General features: G+C 40.7%; 3 protein-coding genes across 5 annotated transcripts in view; 1 reads left to right on the forward strand and 2 right to left on the reverse strand.

Moving 5' to 3' along the window:
- The window catches only part of LOC307156729 (uncharacterized protein), a 29,484-nt gene extending 21,652 nt beyond the window's left edge, over positions 1–7,832 (reverse strand). The window contains exons 1-3 of one of the 3 annotated variants that reach the window (XR_013820788.1): positions 7,723–7,832; positions 3,481–3,558; positions 2,942–3,023 (exon numbers count right to left, since the gene is read on the reverse strand). Coding sequence is in view for 1 of the 3 variants with exons in the window: in XM_079868225.1 (XP_079724351.1) it covers positions 3,481–3,558; positions 4,028–4,123 (174 nt within the window). In the remaining 2 variants the exon portion in view is untranslated. Of the gene's footprint in view, positions 1–2,941; positions 3,024–3,480; positions 3,559–4,027; positions 4,227–7,722 lie in introns of those variants that run through there. The other 2 variants (XM_079868225.1, XR_013820789.1) reach the window with 2 other exon arrangements.
- LOC307156727 (mesoderm-specific transcript homolog protein-like) lies at positions 7,208–11,758 on the forward strand. The gene is made up of 12 exons (XM_079868219.1): positions 7,208–7,478; positions 7,738–7,927; positions 8,008–8,087; positions 8,273–8,350; positions 8,456–8,592; positions 8,691–8,749; positions 8,889–8,929; positions 9,012–9,082; positions 9,239–9,340; positions 9,429–9,505; positions 9,953–10,016; positions 11,286–11,758. Exons 1-12 carry the CDS (start codon positions 7,392–7,394, stop codon positions 11,401–11,403), a joined length of 1,104 nt encoding a protein of 367 aa, XP_079724345.1. The 5' UTR covers positions 7,208–7,391; the 3' UTR covers positions 11,404–11,758.
- The window catches only part of copg2 (COPI coat complex subunit gamma 2), a 9,160-nt gene continuing 327 nt past the window's right edge, over positions 11,702–20,534 (reverse strand). Inside the window, exons 2-23 of the mRNA XM_079868215.1 lie at positions 19,856–19,908; positions 19,698–19,778; positions 19,530–19,601; positions 18,992–19,071; positions 18,504–18,579; positions 18,279–18,371; positions 18,018–18,104; positions 17,781–17,938; positions 17,123–17,256; positions 16,895–16,962; positions 16,344–16,532; positions 16,073–16,168; positions 15,608–15,851; positions 15,240–15,315; positions 14,138–14,241; positions 13,810–13,935; positions 13,531–13,599; positions 13,118–13,429; positions 12,721–12,818; positions 12,479–12,617; positions 12,253–12,351; positions 11,702–12,128 (exon numbers count right to left, since the gene is read on the reverse strand). Coding sequence (XP_079724341.1) covers positions 11,998–12,128; positions 12,253–12,351; positions 12,479–12,617; positions 12,721–12,818; positions 13,118–13,429; positions 13,531–13,599; positions 13,810–13,935; positions 14,138–14,241; positions 15,240–15,315; positions 15,608–15,851; positions 16,073–16,168; positions 16,344–16,532; positions 16,895–16,962; positions 17,123–17,256; positions 17,781–17,938; positions 18,018–18,104; positions 18,279–18,371; positions 18,504–18,579; positions 18,992–19,071; positions 19,530–19,601; positions 19,698–19,778; positions 19,856–19,908 — 2,585 coding nt within the window. The 3' untranslated portion in view covers positions 11,702–11,997. The remainder of the gene's footprint in view (positions 12,129–12,252; positions 12,352–12,478; positions 12,618–12,720; positions 12,819–13,117; positions 13,430–13,530; positions 13,600–13,809; positions 13,936–14,137; positions 14,242–15,239; positions 15,316–15,607; positions 15,852–16,072; positions 16,169–16,343; positions 16,533–16,894; positions 16,963–17,122; positions 17,257–17,780; positions 17,939–18,017; positions 18,105–18,278; positions 18,372–18,503; positions 18,580–18,991; positions 19,072–19,529; positions 19,602–19,697; positions 19,779–19,855; positions 19,909–20,534) is intronic.

The raw sequence follows: 20,534 nt of genomic DNA on the forward strand, positions 1-20,534 counted from the left end.
CTCGACAGGCTCTGTTCTCCACCGAGTCCGCTTCTCAGATGCCTCCTGCTGGACCGCGCCGTAAGAACCAGACAAATCCTCGCTCGAATCCGACCGGGGGACTGATTTATATCAGTGGATCTGAAAGACGCCAACTTTCAGATTCAAATAACAGCCTGTCACAGGCCATTCTTGAGATTAGCCTTTGAGGGCCAGCTTATCAGTACACCGTCCTTCCATTCGGCCTGTCTTTAGCACCTCGTACAATTACGAAATGCATGGACACGGCGCTCGCGCCCCTCAGACGAAGGGGCGAGAGAATTCTGAATTATTTGGACGACTGGCTGATTTTAGCACAGGGTGCTATTGCTGGACCATCTGAAACAGTTGGGTCTCAGAGTCAACTGGGCCAAAAGCAATTTATCACCCAGCCAGGAAATGTCCTTTCTGGGGATAGAATTGGACTCCAGGTCGATGTTGGCGTGCCTAACGCGAGAACACACAGCAGTAATCCAGCGCCTAGCAGCAACATTCTTAGCGGGGAGGAATCTTCCCCTCAGAGTGTGTCAGAAGATGTTGGGTCTTATGGCCTCAGCCTCGTCGGTGCTGCGGCTGGGTCTGCTACACATGCGCCCTTTTCAGCTATGGCTGAGGCGGCGTGTTCCGGCGCGAGCCTGGACATCAGGCTTGCTGCGTCTCACGGTGAATTAGACTTGCATGGCAGCACTGAAACTGTGGACGAGGACCGACTGGTACCAGTCCGGCTTGAAGCTGGGCTTACCCCCAGCAGTCAAAGTAGTCTCGACAGACGCCTCCAACACAGGTTGGGGCGCCCTTTGCGAAAGGAGGCCATCTATGGGCCTGTGGTCAGACGCAGAGAAGCGTCTACACATAAACTGTCTAGACATGAAAGCGGTCGAGAATGCCCTACAGTTTTTCCTCCCAGCGCTGAGGAATCACCATGTTCTAGTCAGAACAGACAATATGTCAGTAGTGTCTTACATAAACCGCCAGGGCGGCCTCAGATCTCGGAGCCTTTTTGCAAGAGCAAAACACCTCCTTATATGGGCCCAGCACAATCTGTGCTTGCTGAGAGCAGCGCATGTGCCGGGCATCCTGAACGTGGGCCCAGACATGCTGTCAAGGGCCAAGCTTCCCCCAGGGGAATGGTCCCTGCATCCCCTGGTGGTACAAAGCATCTGGGACATCTTCGGCAGAGCAGAGGTAGACCTATTCGCGTCACAGGCCAACGCTCATTGCCCAATATTCTTTTCAAAAGAAAGGGACGCGCTGGCCCTAGACTGGCCCAGACGCCCTCTCTACGCATTCCCCCCGCTCGCCTTGTTACCACAGGTAATCAAGCAAATCAGGGAGTGCAAATGCTCAATAATTCTGGTAGCCCTGCTCTGGGAGAATCAAGTTTGGTTCCCAGAGTTGATGGAACTGGGGAATACAGCTCTATGGCCGATTCCGCTGAGGAGGGACCTGTTGTCCCAGGCCGAGAGCGCAATTTGGCACCCATACCCCAAGCTGTGGGCCCTACATGTGTGGGCAATCAATTATTACCATTTCACCTCCCAGAGGGAGTGATGAACACGATCACACAGGCTAGAGCTCCGTCCACCAGATGGCTCTACGCTTCTAAATGGTCAGTGTTCGCTGAATGGTGTTCAGCTCACGAATTAGACCCGCTACACTGTGAGGTAACGGTGGTGCTTTCTTTCCTGCAAGAGCTGTTGGACAGTGGGAGAACCCCATCCACGCTCAAGGTGTATGTGGCGGCTATAGCGGCATTTACGAAACCTGTAAATGGCTAGTCGCTGGGAAAGAATGACCTCATAATCTGTTTTCTCAGGGGTGCTAGGAGGCTGAACCCTCCTCGACCCCCCTCGGTTCCAGTATGGGACTTTTCTACGGTCCTAGAGGCCATGAAAAGTCACCCATTTGAACCCTTACATGCGGTGGAGCTGAAATACCTTTCCTTCAAAACCGCTTTTCTGCTGACAATGGCCTCAGTAAAATGGGTGGGGGACCTGCACGCGCTCTCAGTGAGTGCTTCGTGTCTGGAATTTGGGCGTAATGACTCTAAAGTCATCCTCAAACCAAGACATGGTTACGTCCCAAAGGTGCTAGCGATTCCGTTTAGAGCGCAAGTCATTTCCCTGTCAGCCCTCCCTGCACTTGACAGTGAGGATGGGGTTAATTTCCTTTGCCCAGTTAGGGCTTTGAGGATTTATATAGAGCGCTCCGCTGCCTTCAGGCAGACAGAGCAGCTTTTTGTTTCCTTCGGTGGCCGCGTTAAAGGGCTAGCCACCTCGAAACAGACCCTGTCCAGATGGATAGTTGATGCTATTGCGTCAGCTTACGCCTCCAAGGGCCTGGATTGTCCCTTGGGCGTTAGAGCCCACTCAGCTAGAGGCATGGCCTCGTCGTGGGCATGGACAAGTGGGGTTTCACTTCAAGATATTTGTATGGCAGCAGGCTGCGCCTCCCCGTCTACATTTATACGTTTTTACAACCTAGAAGTGCCTGCCCTACAAGCCAGGCTGTTCTCAGCCTGAGTATGCTATATTAAATATGTCTACCTAACCAGTTCGTTAGACTGTTGATATATTGCATTGTCCTATGGGCCTATGCAGTTTCAAGGCTGATTTGTTAATAAAACCGAGTGTCGTTTTATTTTTGGCAAAATAGGCCTTTTCACAGCAAAAGTGAAATGAATAAGCCTCAAACTGAAGATTCAAGCAGCTTTCGTTATAAACTAAATGATTTGTCATCATTTACTCATCCTTATGTTGTTCCAAACCTGTAAGAGTTTGAACACAAAAGAAGATATTTTAAAGAATGTTGGTTATCAAGCAGCTGACAGTAGCCATTGACTTCCATAGTAGGAAAAAAAGAAAATAATGGAAACCTACATGTTTAGCGCCAAACAACAACATTCACACGTTAGAAGTCTTACCTGTCCATCAGCAGAGTCCATCATTACAATGAATGCCTGTCCACAAGTCACTGGTTGTAACGGTCCAAACACATCTCTTTTTCTGTGGGGCAAAGACATAAATCAACAAAGAGTTTACTCCATACTGATATAAATTAACAAAGACGTCGCTCTATATTGCATATATAAATGTTACAGTTTATAATAGCACAAACAATCTTCATTTACACATGTATGTCGTGTTGTTTATGTCGAATTGCCGTAAAGCAATTCGTGTTTCGTGCTCGTTCTCACGAGACTTCCAATTTCTATCTTGCCGGGACGGTAGTCCCAGAGAATGTCTAATATGGCAGTCCCCAAGTTGCAAGGTTGGTTTTCCGCCAGGGAACGCTGGGGGGAGCGGGGAAAGTCACCAATATCACCAGAACAGGTTGTTTAACCATCCAAAGGATTTCTAGACAGTTTTATTAAGTTAAAAAAGTTACCAAGTTCTTCTTTAAATTTGTGGTACTGGAGGAGTGTAATGACTACTTGAAATGGCCGTGAGTCTTTCATCTTACTGGTTTGTCTGAAAAACCAAAGCCCAGGAAGTCGAGGGCAATGACTCTGTTAAAGCGTTGAGTCAGAGAATCCCAGATCTACAAAACAACAGATAAAGATTCAAAAGACTTCATGAGCAAATGCTGTGCAATGAAAACCTGAACTGTATAAATTAGCAAGAACATCAGTTTCACAGAACACCAACTAACTCTATTATTAAACATGAATCCAGTAGACTATTAACTACACCACAACATCAGAAGATAAAAAGCTTTACTACTTATTATTCTAAGAATCACCTCCTTAGATAAGAGTCAAGTCCCTTATCTAAAGATCTTTATCTAAAGATAAACTATTGCTACAGCAGGGTTAAAGTTACACTTTTAAACAGAGAATGAGTGTCTGACACAGAAAGATCTGCTTCACCAAAACACATTAAAGCCCTGCTTTGACACTTAGAAGAATGATACATCAACACAAACTTAAATCAAATTCAAATGATGATTGGTATATAATGTGTGGTAGTGACTTTATAAGAGAAAAGCACTTTATGTGGAAGTGACTTACAGGTGAGTCGCGTGACATTCGTGATTCCTGCACTTTATAACAGTGTGTGTCGGTTGTTTTTGTACATTGGCTGAAATATGTGTTGTTAAGTGACATTACGAGTCTGTCACTGAGCTGTCATCTGCAGGATTTGTACTTTAATGTGCTTAAAACTACCAGAACGTGTTGTGGCGACTGTCAGCAGGTGTCATGTTGTCGACAAGAATCCAAAGCTGTGAAACGCGCTTACGCCGCCTAGAGGAGCGGATAACAAACTCAACTGCACAGTTTCTAGCAGACGAATCGTGAAATTACCACCAACAGACTAAAAATTACCTCAGGTTCGGTCACTGACTAAGTTCTTAAGCGTCCAGCTTACTTAAAAAATATCATACTCAAAAATATATATAATATATTTAGCTGATCACCAGCTCCCTCCTGTGGCCAGTAAGTGCATCAACAGCATTAATAGACGACATGCCAAATTCAAACTGGCCGTCTTTGGCGAGTGGACAGAAATGTTTGATTTTGCATATTTTAAAGTAAATCTATGATTTTGTCAGGATCTGGACCAGCGGATAAAGTTGGAATCTACTAGTTAATTGACTCAGATCAGCTCTCAACTGAAGGGTAAGACAGATAAAACGTCTGATGTGTTGAACTGAAAGTCATACAATATAAAAACTAATAAAATATGGAACAAAAGTCTTAGTTTGTTTCTGGGTAAAGTAAATGTGTTTTTTTTGTGTGTGTGTTTTTTTTAAATGATCTTTATGTAGTTCACAATTAAAACAGTGGTTTTATGTTGTTGTGTTTATAATAAAGCTTATAGACCTTAGTCAGGGTTGCAACATGTTTATACTTGTTGACAGGAATATAACGCTGTGAGGGATACAAGAGTTCAATGGATTGTACTGTAGCTAAACAACATGCCAATGTTCAGCTGAAGCATCTTTTCAAAACCATTTTAGACAATTTTTTTTTTTTAGTTTTAAAAATGACGTGATCTAGGACCTTTAATGAGTGCATGCAATAATAAAGACTGTAAAACTGTCCCTCACAGAGTTACATTCAATATGACATCTACCCTGACTAAAGTCTATTAACAGCACAGATTTGTACTAATGGTTATTAAAGCCTGTATCAAAATGACTACTGAGATTTTTTATCTATAGGCTGGTGGTGCATTTGACATAATATTTGTGTACAGAAGTCTATATTTTAGCCAATAAGCAGGGATGTAGTGGAGGCTAAACGCACGTAAACGCCGTTTACGCACCTCCCAAAATTTGGAAATAGCGTTTGCCCACCTCCAAAGTGCGTTTATCCACCTCTACATTGCGTTTATCCACCTCTAAATGTCACGTTATTTGAGCGGACTTTGCTTTTCCAGTGCGTGATCGCCGATCGGCAAATGATTCGAGCATTTGGGCCGTTAACTACAGAGCAGAACGCGCAGCGCGCAAACACGGAGCAGAGAGCGCAGCGCGTGGACTGGACACACACACACACACACACACACGGAACAAAGAGAACGGTGCACACACGTAGAAGAAAACACACGCTCGTGAAGTTACTAAACAAGCTCCGCGAGAATGAAACTTGATCGCAGCCGCAACAGGAAATCATTAAAACGATGCAAAAAAGTGATTTTTTTTTTATTCATTACAAGCAGCTGGTTTAATGTAGGGAGCATGTCAAAACCCAACTGTACAAGAGATTCAAGGAATCAAGCCTGCACCAGGTTAAAGACTTTTCCCTCTACAGGGAAACACTGAATCCCTAATCATTATGCACAAGTGCATTGCATTGGAAGCCCTGGATATAGGCCTCACTCTCGATCTTTCTTACATATTTTTGTTCTCTCTGTTTTGTCATTTAGTAGGGGAGACCGGGGACAGTTGCAACATGGGGATGGTTGCAACATGTCATTTTTCTACAATCAGAAACAAAGCTAGAGTGATGACACTCATACTGAACATGCACAGTTAGCTCATTGAGACAAAAATCTTAAGTTAATTAATGAAATTAAAGGTATTTTTAACATGTTGCAACCGTCCCTGGGTCGGGGTCAGTTGCAACATCTGGCTTCTTCCATTCAAATAAATACTGTGAACAATATGTCTTATATAATCATCTTTAAATGGTATGGGTAATTAGCAGACAGATGCAAGTTTAATATATACAAATTTGGTTGGTCTAGTCCAAATAGTAACTGACAAAAAGTGTTGCAACTGTCCCCGGTCTCCACTAAACTTTATAGATTTCAACCATATTATTCCTTTTTGAGTCTCTTTACCAAGAACTTATATTAATGTATGAATTGAATAGTGATTGTGTGACCTATGATGAGGGAACAACTAGTGATACCCTTGGTAGTATCATCAAATGATAGCCTATAGCGATGCCATCAGGATACACATACACCGGTAGGCAGTGGCCCACCTTACCGGGTGACCGCTTCGTGGTCCACCAGAATGTATAGTTTACCCACCTCTTTTTTTACCACTACACCACTGCCAATAAGCGATTGATGAGCCAAAACATTATAAACACCAGCTGCCTAATATGCCGCTGGTCCTCAGAATGCTGCCAAAACAGTGCTGACCCGCCGAGGCATGGACTCGACAAGACCCCTGAAGGTGTCGCCATGGATTGAACTTGTTGGTTCAGCACATCCCACAGATGCTCAATTGGATTGAGATCTGGGGAATTTGGGGCACGGTGCAATACATTTATGTCCACATGAATGGCCGGACTCTGTGCTGCTTGCCAGCAGAACATTGCCCATGTGTGTGTGTGTGTGTGTGTGTGTGTGTGTGTACGGTGATTCAACTTATGCCTCCTCAAACCTGTCAGCAGGGGCGTAATTTGTGGGGGGGTTGGGGGGAGATACCCCCCCCCCCCCCATATTTAAATCTGTGCATTACAACCCCCCCCAATATTTATACCATGATCACATGAAAAGGAGGCATCAGGAGGCATACCCAAACTTCAACCCAACCCAATGTTCAAACCAAATCTACACCCTTGCCTGTCAGGTACTGTGTATGGTGCTTAAAAAAAAATTCATAATATATATATATATATATACTTATCGACCAAAGGAGGGAGCTAGTGACCAGTTGTTTTTGTCCAACATTTAATTAATAAATAGGGACTTTCGTTTGAGTAAGGTTAAACAAAGGTCAAAGGTTTCGGTTTCGCTCGGTAGATCCTAAAGTGCCGTTTGCCATCCGCTCCACGAGGGGCGTAAGCGAGCTCTACTTTCCGCCCGAGACCTTTGGATCCTTGGCAACATGACGCTTGAAAACAGTCGCGACAGACCGTTTTAAGGCCATGCAAGTACGGATTCCGCAGATGACAGCTCAGTGACAGACTCTTAATGTCACTCAACAGCACACATTTCAGCCCACCAGCCGACACACACTGCGATAAAGTGCAAGAATCGAGAATGTCACAAGACTCACCTGTAAGTAACTAGCACGAATTATTTGGCAGTTCTTATTTAGCTTAAAGTTTGAATTGAATCGGTCATATAAAGGCTGCATTGTCAGCAGTTCATTTAAATCCGTGTAGTGACGCTGCCTTGACGCGCTCGCCTATGTCTGTCTATCTGTCTCTACTTCTAATGCAAATAAGGTCCAAGGAATCTTAATACGAAAACAACCGCAATATACATCACAAAAATAAAGTACAGTAAAATAAAACCGTACCCTGTCTCTCTGCAGCAGAACGAAAGTGAGTGCGGGCCGGGCCGTCGCGCGAGCAGGGAGTGGTGGCTTCACGTGAGTCTGTTGTGCATTCCTCTGCTCGCGGTGTATCTGCACATCCCTCCTCCACAGCTCTCACCTGCGCTCAACACCTGGCGCGCTTCCGGACACTTCTTCACATTCAGAGGAAATAACATCTTTTACAAAGGTATATCACAGGCTTTGTTTAAGCTATAGATATACTCTGATATTGTAGTCTTATTGTAATTGTATTCTGCTTGTCAATAGAGTCAGTTGGTGTTGTGGGAAGCTCTGATGTCCTCCTGCTGCTTCATGGTTTCCCTACTTCTAGCTATGACTGGTATAAGGTATAAGCACAGAGCCATTTTAAAGTCATTTTCCAGTGTAAAACTGCATCAACATTTCAGAAAAGCTACTGTAAACTCAATTTAATGCAACTTGGAAGCAATTCACTAACAGTGACTTGATACTTCGCTTCTGCTTTGCACTTGGTGTTCATTGTGCAGCATTTGCTCTCGTTGTCGTTTTGTAGATCTGGGATTCTCTCACTCAACGCTTTAATAGAGTCATCGCCCTCGACTTCCTGGGCTTTGGTTTTTCGGACAAACCGGTGAGATGAAAGACATGCAGTCACTACAACTACGGTCTTTTATTATTCATAATTTGAATCATTATTTCTATCACACAAACGTCCCACCTCATGATGACACTCCAGCGACCACACCGTTACTCAATCTTCGAGCAGGCCAGTGTGGTGGAGGCCCTGATCTCTCATTTGGGGCTTTCAGAGCATAGGATTAACCTCCTGTCACATGACTATGGAGACACTGTAGCTCTCGAGTTACTGTACAGGTGAGCTGTAAGGATCCGTCAAGCTCTCTTGTCATAGTTTAGCTTAATGTTCCTGTCAATATGATCTGGGTGGTTCTCACGTGCAGTTAAACACACAGGAGTGACCATAACAGGAACGGACATGTCACCATAAACAGCCTCTGCCTCTCAAATGGAGGTACATTAAATTTGTATTCATTCTTCATGAAAATTTTATATATATATATATATATATAACAGCATATATTAAGTCTGATTAAAGATCCTTAACATTATGTAAAAACTGATGTTTTCTTTTTTGTTTTCAATCTTTAAAGGTATATTCCCTGAGACTCATTATCCAAGATTCCTTCAGAAAGTGAGTGTGACGCTTTAAAATACACATTTGTTTTCATTTGTGAACTGAGAAGTGAATATTTCTAATCTTTTGTCATCTACAGGTGCTGAAGGACTCGGGCTTCATTTCACCTGTACTTACTCGCCTAGTAAACTACCAGCTTTTCTCTAGAGGGTGAGTTGACCATCTGGAATTGGATTGGTGTATAGCTTTATGCTTTCTAGTACACAGTTCAAACTATTCGTTGTACTTTACACCGTCATAAATCATTGTTTATAGGTTGTGGCCCAACACCTTCAATTGCAAATATTATATGTATTCACCCTACAGAATAAGGGATGTGTTTGGACCGTACACCCAGCCAACAGAAGCAGAGTTCTGGGACATGTGGACAGGCATTCGCTTTAACGATGGAAATCTAGTCATGGACAGGTGTCCAAGCTTTTCCATGTGTTGCATCTGCAGTGCTTTGCTTGTAATGACAACCGTCACAAACAATCCTTTGTTTTGTCTCGCCCAGTGTCCTGCAGTACATTAACCAGAGGATGAAACACAGAGAGAGATGGGTGGGGGCTCTAACCTCGTCTTCAACACCATGTGAGTACACACACCATTCATTCAGTGGTATAAAGTGCTGGAGAAGCCGTCATGCTACCAGACTGAAGTGATTCGCTGTGGGCAGTGCTATTGAGACTAAGTAGTTTAATCCATTGAAAAGCACTGCAGAAGCTGCTTAGCCCGTCTGCACCCCAGGCAATATGCGTTTGAGGTGAGGTGACAGCATATATTAAGTGAACATTCACGTAGTTAAATGCAGTTAAATATTACAATATATTATACATGCAATGCAGCAGGATAAGCATTTTTTAACACTCATACTATAGGATGGGAGAGTTGGTTCTTATTTCTATTAAGAGTTATAAATAGTTTTGTGCTTTGGAAGATTAGATGATAAATCACTTCAGGCTGTGTACTGTGGCCGTACAAAATTATGAACTTGTTTCTTTGTAAATATCACTGATTTATCAAATTTTAACTTTGTAGTGCACATGATTTATGGACCCCTAGATCCAGTTAATCCACATCCCCAGTTTATCCAGCTCTACCAGTGAGTATATATGTCAGTTTATATTTATTATCTCTATTTAAACTAACTAAATTATGATTTGTATCATTACTAAATGAGAAATATGTCTTGACTTTTTTTTTTAAACATGCATAGGTTTTTTCTCCCTTAACTTTTGTTAAAAACATTTACATAAGGAAGATGGTGATGGTCCTATGGTTAGAGCTCATGGCATAAAAACTTTTCCCAATGAGTCCTTGGTTCAAATCCAGGGTGGTGAGTGGACCAGAAAGCAAAGGCTTTTTTTTTTTTTTTTTTATAAATTTGGATAAACTATTTTTAAAACATTTGCTGTACCTCATTGTTTGACAGTCCATCATGGAGTTGGTCTGTTGGTTATTTCTAACCCAAGACTCTATCACAGTCTTAACCGCAACTAATGTGTGTTTAGCCATTGAGCCATCAAGGCTTTCACAATGAGTCTGGCATTTTGGGGGGGTTGTTGTATATAATGGTATTAAAGTAAGTAACAGTGGGATTTGAACTCAGGACTCCAAGATTAAAACAGAACCTGAGCCACTGAATCTGACATGCTGATTGAGTGTTTGGATGGAGAGCTTTGTTTTATTTACTTAAAAAAATGTGGGATTTAAACTCAGGATTCTGGGTATAAAACAGAGCTTTATCTTTTGAACCACTGAGATTGTACTATTTATTGTCCGTTTTGAAAAAATCTTGATGAAATGAATGTAGTAAAGAAATTTTGTGATTCAAACCAAGACTTTCTTGTACAAAAGAATAAAGATTTTTAGAACTTGTAATTGTGAAAGAACATTTCATTCTTTTTATATAATTTTAAAATATGACATTCAAAAGGTTACTAATGCATTTGTTCTTTGACTGAACCTTAATCCTTTAAGTTAAAAGCACATACCCATCACACCAGTGTCTCCCAACCAACAGTACACATTTTCTATGTCCCCCTTTACCCGATCCATCCATTTCAGTTCTTGGAATATCTACTAATGAGCTGATGAGTTGAATCAGGTGTGTATATAATTAGGAAGTTTAAAATGTGTACTGTTGGTGTGCCTCCAGGAACAGGTTGGGAAACACTATTGGTGAATGTAGAGGGTTAGTTCTTTATTATTGGTAAAGATTTCAAATGGGAACTTGGCATATAAGCCAAGATAAAACTGCTATGCTGTGACGAACAGAAAAGACAGATCAAGCTGTCTCTTTAGGAAAATGGGCACTATAACAGAGAAATGTTTTATAATCACTTTTCCCCTCTCTATTCCTCACCTACAGGAAACTAGTTCAAAGATCCACAGTATCGGTTCTAGATGAGCATGTGAGTCATTATCCACAGCTGGAGGATCCCACAGGCTTCATTAATGCCTACCTTAACTTTATCAACTCATTCTGAGCAAGAGAGTGATGTGATCATTCTTGAAATGAGTGGAATATTGCTCCTATGAAGATGTTGATGGAAAATATTCCAATTCATTTATTAACAAACCATAAAGTATGCCAGTCACGTTTCTAAATGCATGAAACAAAGTATTGTACCAAATAATCTTTACAATTGTCAATAAGAGTTTGCTGAAATACAATATGCCATTACTTGTAAATACATTTGTGTTCAAAGCATGAATGATTTTATTCAAATAAAAAAAAAGTCTTTGTATGAATTGTCATGTTTTGTGTAGGGAAAAAAACAAGTCTTGTACTCTTCCAGACTTTTTATTATTGATAAATGATAGGTTTGTTTTAAAGGACTATTTCCCCCGAGCCATGACAAGGCCAAAACAGCAACAATGATTAGATCTCTTCCACATGAATTTAAGTGGCACAATATTTTAGAAATCTCAGAACAGATCAAATACAGAAACAGGATGTTATAGAGGATTCATGTTAAGCCACAAAGATGTTTGAAACATTATAGAGCTACTATAGATGCATATAAAAGGACAATGACCCAGATTGATTGGCATGTGACCAGGTCACTCACATCGCTCGTTTATCCGACAGACGCCAGGATGACGTCGACCACACTCTCGTCTGTGCTCCTTACGGTCACCTGCATAGTGACCCCATCAGCCAGCGCCAGACGCGCCCTCACCAACACGTCATGACCTCCCCTAAACACACCTTCAGAAACACGATCATTAATCATCAGTCAGGTTAGAAATAGAGAAAATGAATATCTAATACACATTTCAAGACCTGAAACTCACAGAACTAAAAAAACTGGATTGATGAAATCAGTACAAACCTGCTAAGACCAGAACATGCGAGTTCTTGTTTTCAGGAACTTTGTCTGAGCGTTCACAAGGCTGCATGCCCAAGAAGCTAATGATGTTATTTACCGCCTCTGTGAAGATGAATACAATCAAGAGATGATTATTTCTACAGCCACAAAACTCTTATCAAACATACATTTATTTGACATTCTTATAGATGGTCATTAGGATATTAAAGTTGATTTTAATCAAACTGACCATCTAGAGTTCTGACTGTGGCCAAAGCAAACGTCTCTTCCTTCTCAAACTCGTCTCCGATCTCCTCCCACGCCGCGCCGAAGTTCGGCTTTAACACCTTCTGTATGTGGTCAGCGACTGTTACCTCTAAATCTTCCAGCTAGGATGAAAATGCGAGATCGAGTGAGGAATGGCCGCTGATAATCTTCCTGTTTTTTTTATTTTTTTTTTTAAACATGAATTGATTTTGAAAATTAACATACCACATATTCATCATCATAACCGTCATCATCAGGCTCTCCCGTGTTGGGATCACAATCCCGGACTAGATATTTCATTGTACAGCTGAACGTGCAAGAGACTAAGACAAATGCAAACAATTAAAAACGTGTCAAATTTCGTAAGTACTTTAAATGCATCAAAGCAAGCAGTTTAGTCTGTAATGTTCCTTTTACACAGAATGCGTTTAAAAATGTGAGACGCGGGGTAGCAAAATGAAAAAAATAAAGAGCTAAATGTTGAGGTTGAACTTCTTTCAACTTGCACTACAGTTTAAGAATACTGTTTTCATGTGCAAGCCGCTGAAAAAGATGTGAGTTACATAGAAAAACAACGAAAAGCAGCAAAGTGGAAAGCAAAAATACATTCTGTGTGACATACCTGCTGTGGGGTCATCCTCCGGTAACCGGACCAGACTGTAGCAGGAGCCAGGCTGGCTGTAGGGGAGGTTAGGTGCAGGTACGTAATGTAGTACCTCGTAGGCCTCTGACGGCTCCATCTGGACCATAACCCGCTGCAGCAGCTGGTCGTTCAGTGTGTTGGTGCAGTCGAACTGGAAGATCATGTGATTTGCAAAAGTGTGTTTGATGCAGCGCACTACATATTCCGTCTCTGCTTCTGTTAACTGAACCGGCTCTGATGACTTGAACAGGGGACCCAGGCCCTTGAATTCTGGGATGGCTGCAAGTTGATCTGAGAGAAAAAAATAAGGGAGGAAAAACGTGGCAGTTTGCTTCAAACTCTGGTTTAACAGTGCCGCACACATTGCTTTGCTGATTAGCTAATCGTCTTACCTTGGTAAATGTCTTGGCGTGAAGGTGCAAGCTTTTCAGGTAGTTTGCTTGTTGCAACGGGTGCGATTTCTGGCATGAAGGAGAAAAATAAAGTGAACTTGTGCAATTTGAGTAAGCTTTGCAATTTAGTCAAAAAAAGGTTAAAGACTTAAAGATTAGCATCAAAATCAGATGCCAAACAATGGTATACAGTAAACAAAAATGAGCATACGTAATTATGGCTTATATTGAGGAGTTAATGGACTATGGTTCATAAGTAGTGGGGAAATCTATTCACACCTGTTTTCTGTTCGGTGATGGGCGCGGTAGCCAAGGGAACGGTCTTCATGTCAAATGGTTTCTCAGAGGGCTCCAGTGTGTACTGGTGGAGGGATTTCTCCAGTCCAGGAACAGATACGGACAGACCTGCGAACAAACGGTTCAACAACCATTATTCAACCATGACACAACTTTAATGCAGAATAAATAAATATATATATTTTTTAATTCACACCACAACCACAAACGTTTATCACTCACATCAGCATATCAGATACACAATAAGAATCTTAACTATGCTGAACAATGGAAACCCACACAAAACAACCACTGCAACACAAACCCTCACCATTGAAGATGTATGCGGCATTCAAGGCCTTCTGCTTCTGCTGAAGGACATTCATATAGAATGTGGCTCTGTCTCTCACCTCATCATCACTGTCCATCATACACCTATCAGACACAAACACACACACGCTTTAGCAGATTGCATATTAACGCATTTCGGTATGGATGGGTGATAAGAAACATTATGATAACTTTTATTTTAGTAGACAAACATATGGAAAAGTGATTAAAATTTTTTTTTAAAGTAATGAAAAGGTCAGTATACCTTAAATGGATAGTTCACCCAAAAATTTTTATTCTGTCATTAATTACTCACCCTCATGTCGTTCCAAACCAGCTACACAACTGACATTTTGACGCTTCAAAAAGAGATCGTAAAACTAATCCATATGAATTGAGCGGTTTAGTCCAATTTTTTCTGAAGAAACACAATCACTTTATATGATGAACAGATTTAATTTAGGCTTTTATTCACATTTAAACATTCATCAACTCGCACATCAGTTGTGGTAAAGGGAAGCTCAAGCATGTTCACTTGACGTGCAAGAACCAATGAGGTTAATTCTCGTCTGTTACGCAGCTCGTTTGAGCTTCTACAAGAGGTTTGTTCTTGCGAGTCAAGCAGGTTCGGTTGAGCGTCTGTTCATGTTCGCTGATCAATGTTTACACGATCTCTTTAGGAACTTTTTGAAGTGTCAAAGTTTCAGTTGTGTAGCTGTCAATGGAAGGACAGAAAGCTCTCGGATTTCATCAAAAAGATCTTAATCTGTTCTGAATATGAATGAAAGTCTTGCGGGTTTGAAACGACATGAGGGTGAGTAATTAATTAATACAATTTTGGGAGAAGTAACCCTTTAATGAGCAAAAATAAAAATAAATAAGTTGAAAAAAAATTATCCAATGATGAGTTTCTTTTTTTAGGTAAAATATTGTTTTATTTTCTGTTTTTGCATCGTTTCTTTTTAAATGAGGATTTTCTCTTTTTAGTTTAACAAACATTTTCACTGATTTCTCAACACACCACACTTTGGTCATTTCCTAACTCTAATACTCAAATTACCCACTCGTCCCCACACACACATTTTCTGCCGGTAAAGGCCTACCTCTGCATCAGGACCAAGACGCTTGGCAGCAAGTCATCATTTTGAGCCCCAAACTTGGCCAGCGCACTGACCGCAGCTTTGAAGAAAAACGTGAGAGGAGAGTCAGAGCAGAAGAATGCTTAAATGTCCTAAAGCCTAAAGTCTCTGAAGCTGATTAATTACAGATTATCAGGCCTGCTTAAATTTACTCCAAATTGCAGTCGGACAGCAATTAATTATTTGGACACGTGTGTCGCTCAAACAAAAAAACCTGTACTACTGCATCGCAAACACACACATCCTGAGATCTTAAGGTGGCACGAGCAGGTTTTATAAGCTCATTGCAAGGAGGTTAACGCACAGGTCAAAGGTCATACGAGATTACTCACCTGCCCGTACCGCCTCACTCTCTAGCACCACACGGTTGAAGATGAAACGGATGTATTTGGAGGGGGTGGGGGTACGTGGACCCTCTTTCCCCAGCAGGTGGAGGATCTTAGTGGCCAGGACGGTGTGCTCGCAGTCCTCGATAAACTCACACAGGTGAGCCAGGCCTGTCTCCTTACTCTCTGGGTTTTCCTCTATGATGCTGATGATACAGTCCACGATGGCTCTCTTGTAATCAAAGCCACCCTGCAAAAGAAAAGAAAAATGAAATGAAATCTGACGCTTCTAATGTAAAAATTTTTTTTTTACAGCAAGATCTATGTTCAAAACTGTTGGTGCTACTTAAGTAAAATACAGATACAAATTAAAACGGGTATTAAGAATATCAGCATAAAGAAAAGCATAAAGACTAAGAGAGATTACTCCATCTTAACACCAGAAGAACAAATGTCCTTGAATGAACTTACATCATCTCTAAGCATGTTTGAAAGGAAGTTCATCATCACGCTGTGTTTTCTGGGATACTTCTGGCACAGAGCACTGATGGCCTGGACCACAACCACCTGGAAAACAAACACACCATTTAGTTATGAAAACACATTGTTTACTGGAACATTATCTCATAGACCAATTATTTAAAAGGTACAATATGTGCAAATTAATAAAATATTAAACTCCCGAATATGCATCTAAAACAGATGTTTGCTCTCTAATTCGCTGTCTGGGTGATGAAGTCACCTTGAACTCATCTGAGATCTCGGAGACGAAGGAGGAGATCTGTTTCATGAGACGGTCCACGCTGCTCTCGCTGCCAGTCTTCAGCAGGGTGGTGATGGCCAGGGTGGCGATGCTGCGGTTGGAGTCAGTGATCAGGTTCTCCAGGTCCAGGTTGCATGCGGTCACTGCTGACGGATGCTTCATTGCCACCTGTTGGAACATTTGTTGTTCAAAAACATTTGTTACTTGAAATAAAATAAGATACAAAAATTTAAAAAAAAACTCGGCAAGGCTACGTCATAATTTTAAGTTAGTTTAACAAATTAAAATAAAAACTATATAGACATGTAAAAAAACTAAATCTTTAATAAGAAATATATTAGTATTTCAATGATTCTAAAATAACACTGGTGTGAAAAAGAGCACATTTTTGCACAATTTCTGTGATAAAAGGATGATAGCAATGTGTCTTTGAACATTAAAATGTGTTCTTTGGTGTCTCCATGTAGTAGTTGTTGATAATGCAATGGTTTACAAATGAAATCCTATTCAAACAGACAGGAAAAACTAACCTTATTAAGGGTCCGTACAGCTGCATATCGCAGAGCTGCTTTGGGAGAGCTGCAAAACAGCTGGAGAACTATGGAGGGTGAGGGAGAGGGAGAGGGAGAGGGAGAGGGAGAGGGAGAGGGAGAGGGAGAGGGAGAGAGAAAATGAATTGAACAACTAGTGTACTTTGTCTTGTGCGCTGGTTAGAAAGCAAAAAGGTAGCAGCAAGAAGTAAAATGCACAAGACTAACCGGACACAGCAGGAGCCAGCTCACGAGCGGTACAGTTGGGCATGTGGACGATGGCGGAGGCCGCTTCATAAACCACCATCTCATGTTTATTCCTCAAGCAGCTCTCAATGAAGTCAAACAGAGGGCTATCGTGCCTGTTAAAACAACATGTAACACAGACTAAGGGCCAGATTTACTAAACAAGGCAAATTAGACTGAGAAGAAAATTCCAAAAAAGCACCAATGGGAGTGGAAAATTCTGCGCGTGATCTGACGCAGCTGGATCATTTCCATAATGACCAACGCAATATAACAAGAGCAGCACGCTTTTTTTGGCACGTAAATGATGCCGAAAAAAACGAGTAAATTGACTAGCGCAAACCTTAGTAAATCACATCGCATGATTTATTTAAATACTCTCCTCCTATAAATTTTGCGTCTGAAAGGTAAACTACAAAAGCATATGCAATAATGTCAGCCACAAAAATAACCCTGTCCACGCCTTTTCAGCACTATTTTTTTCACTGCGTGTCTTTATTCAATCCTGGGTTTTTTTAATGCCAAAAGAGGGTTTGTGCTGGTGCAAGCTGTTAGTAAATCTGGGCCTAAGTAAGTCTACATTATAATTAACTGCATGATGTTAATAACGCCTAAAAAAGCTAATGTCAAACACACATACCCTCCATCCGTCTCCTCCAGCAGCTTACTGGCAATGCGAATCATCATGCAGTAAGCAAACGGAGACTTGAGGCCAGATTTGGTGAATTTGTTGAGCATCTTGGTCACAGCCAGACGGTCATTCTTCCTCAAGTGGTACAGAAGACCCAGAGCATGGTACTGTGCAGAGAGATCCCAATTTATTAAAGACAGACAGGCCCCCAACTCACAAGACAATGGATGCAAGCATCTCACTAACCTGCACCATGATGTTATCACTTGAAGCCGCCTCCTGAGCTTCATTGACCCAGCGTTTTACCACATCAAAACTCATCTTCACCATGTGCTGTAAAACAAATACAGAAACAAACAGGATAGCTACATTATCCAGGACTAAGTGAAAACTGACTAGTGATTGGCTAATACTATTCAGTTCAGCGCCATTTTAAAATATTAATAAATACTATAATAGTGAATAAATAATACTAAAATAACACTGGGCACTAGGTTGTGATCTTACCAGTGAGGAGACGAGAGCAGAGCTGGACACGCTGGGCACTTTGTCCACGATGGCCTGTTTCATGTATCGTTCAATAGCCTGCAGCATGGTGGTCTGGTGGACAAGATGGAAGAAGCACAATTGAAAGGATCATTTACATCAGTTCCACTGTAGTTTATTTCTCACTTAAAGAAAATAGAGTCTGTTACACAGAGACAAATGAGTTTTCAGACAGTTGAGACTCACATCAGTGATCCTGCAGAGAGCTCTGATTGCCGGGCCTCTGTAAACATCCTCTTTACCAGTCATGTCCTTTGTCAAGCTGAGACACACACAAAACATTAATCATTAAATAACAATGTTTACACACTACTACACATATTATAAAAAATATATAGTTTTCTTAAAATAAGTACAGCGTTTTTTTTTTTTTTACTCAAGAAACACAAGAATATTAAATATATGCTAATGTTTTACATATTTGAGGAGCTCTCAGTCTAGCATTTGTTGTCGAGTCGTTGCCGAAACTGCCTAAAATAGCTTGTGCAATGTGCATAGCACTTCTTTTTTTATTAACAAGAGATTTTTGTCCAAATGACAGAAAAAACTGAGTGCCCACATAGCTACAGTAAACTTTATAACCCGTAAATTGAGGAAAATGTATCGCAATGCACTGAAAAGTAGTGTTTTTGGAGATACGAGGTTTCCGCAAAATGGCAAAATGAACTGCTCACCTGCTTGTAACGATGATCACATCCTCTGAGATGTTGGCCATCTCCTTTATGGTCAGGTAACACATTCTTCTCAGGGTTTGCTAAAAGATTAGGCAAAAGAAATTTTCACTTAAAAAAACAGCTCTATGGCAAGAACAGCACATTATTTGCATTAAATTATTAATTGGTGCAACTCAACTAAAATAAATATTAATCCGTGTAAATTTATATTATTAATTAGTTTCTATTAATATTTTTAATTTATTTATTTTGTTATTTTTCCAGTTTTGATTTTAAAAAAATTATCATCTTTTTTTTGTGTGTCATTTTTCTTTAATATTTCTATAGAGGGTTAAAAATTGTGTATAATTGTATTGCTGTCATTAATTATATTAAAACTATATTTACTGATATTAATTATATTATCACATAATGCAATATATATATTGTCCATACTGCTTCCTTGATGGAAAAAGCATTGAAAAAAGAAAAACATATTGGCTGTCCAGTTACACTAGTAAAAAAAACAGTAAATAGGGCTGCAAATAAAGTGTCTTACATCATTAGACTGGAACAGCCTAGTCATGGCAAAGAAAGCTTCAGTGGCTTCTGTGGTTCCAAAGTGCTCACCCTGAAAAAATGAAGGAGTTTAGAGATGAATCAGTGCATAGAGAAAGAGAGATGCACTAGTGTAAAACTGCTGAAAAAGTGAGATATAATCACAAACCTGGTTGAGCAGGTAGATGATCTTCGTCAGGATGTGCAGACATCTTCTCGGATTGATGGGTGTCTCGTTGAAGATCCGAGCCTTTGAAACAAACATGCAATGTAATGTACAGTACTATTTGTATAGTACTACTTAAGATTCAAATGCATCGAACTCACCTCCTGTAGTACAGCGCTTTTCTCCAGATGCTGAAAGGGGTTTGAGCCACTTCCTAAACGAATAAGAACAGATCTGTCAATCAACTAAAGGTTTGTGCCTTCATTCAGATACAATATTAGGTAATAGTTTAAGTTAAGGTAATAACCTTTAAGTTATAAATCATATAATGCCATTTCTTCAAGAAAAGTGCTCATAGAATAAGTGATGAGAGAACGAATAGCATCTATACGTGGCTCTTTGCCACTGCAAAACAGCAATATTAGTTACATTTATTAACCATTTAGTAAACCAAAACCAAAGATTTGGATCTTCTGAATCTGAACTGTCAAAAGATTGTAAGTTAGTGCCTTATAAATAAAAGTTGTTACGACCAGAGAGAATAAGTTAACGCATCTAACGTTATATGTAACTTAGCCCCTTTGCAGCCCTTTAATCGACTTCAGTCAGAAATTCCCTTTAAATATACGGAATACAAAGCTTATGGAGAAAAACCACGAAGCAAATGTTAGATCTTCTTCGTTGACAAGCTTGCAAAATGAATATAGATAATAAATAAAGGCTACTGCTAGCATATTAGCTTCCTCAATAAAGATCAATTAAACTCATACTGTCACATAGCTGCTACTACTAGTTAATCCACCACTCAAATTAAGTATAAAACTGAAACATGTACATAAA

The sequence above is a fragment of the Squalius cephalus genome (genome assembly GCF_949319135.1).
Source record: "Squalius cephalus genome assembly, chromosome: 4".
Classification (NCBI taxonomy): domain Eukaryota; kingdom Metazoa; phylum Chordata; class Actinopteri; order Cypriniformes; family Leuciscidae; genus Squalius; species Squalius cephalus.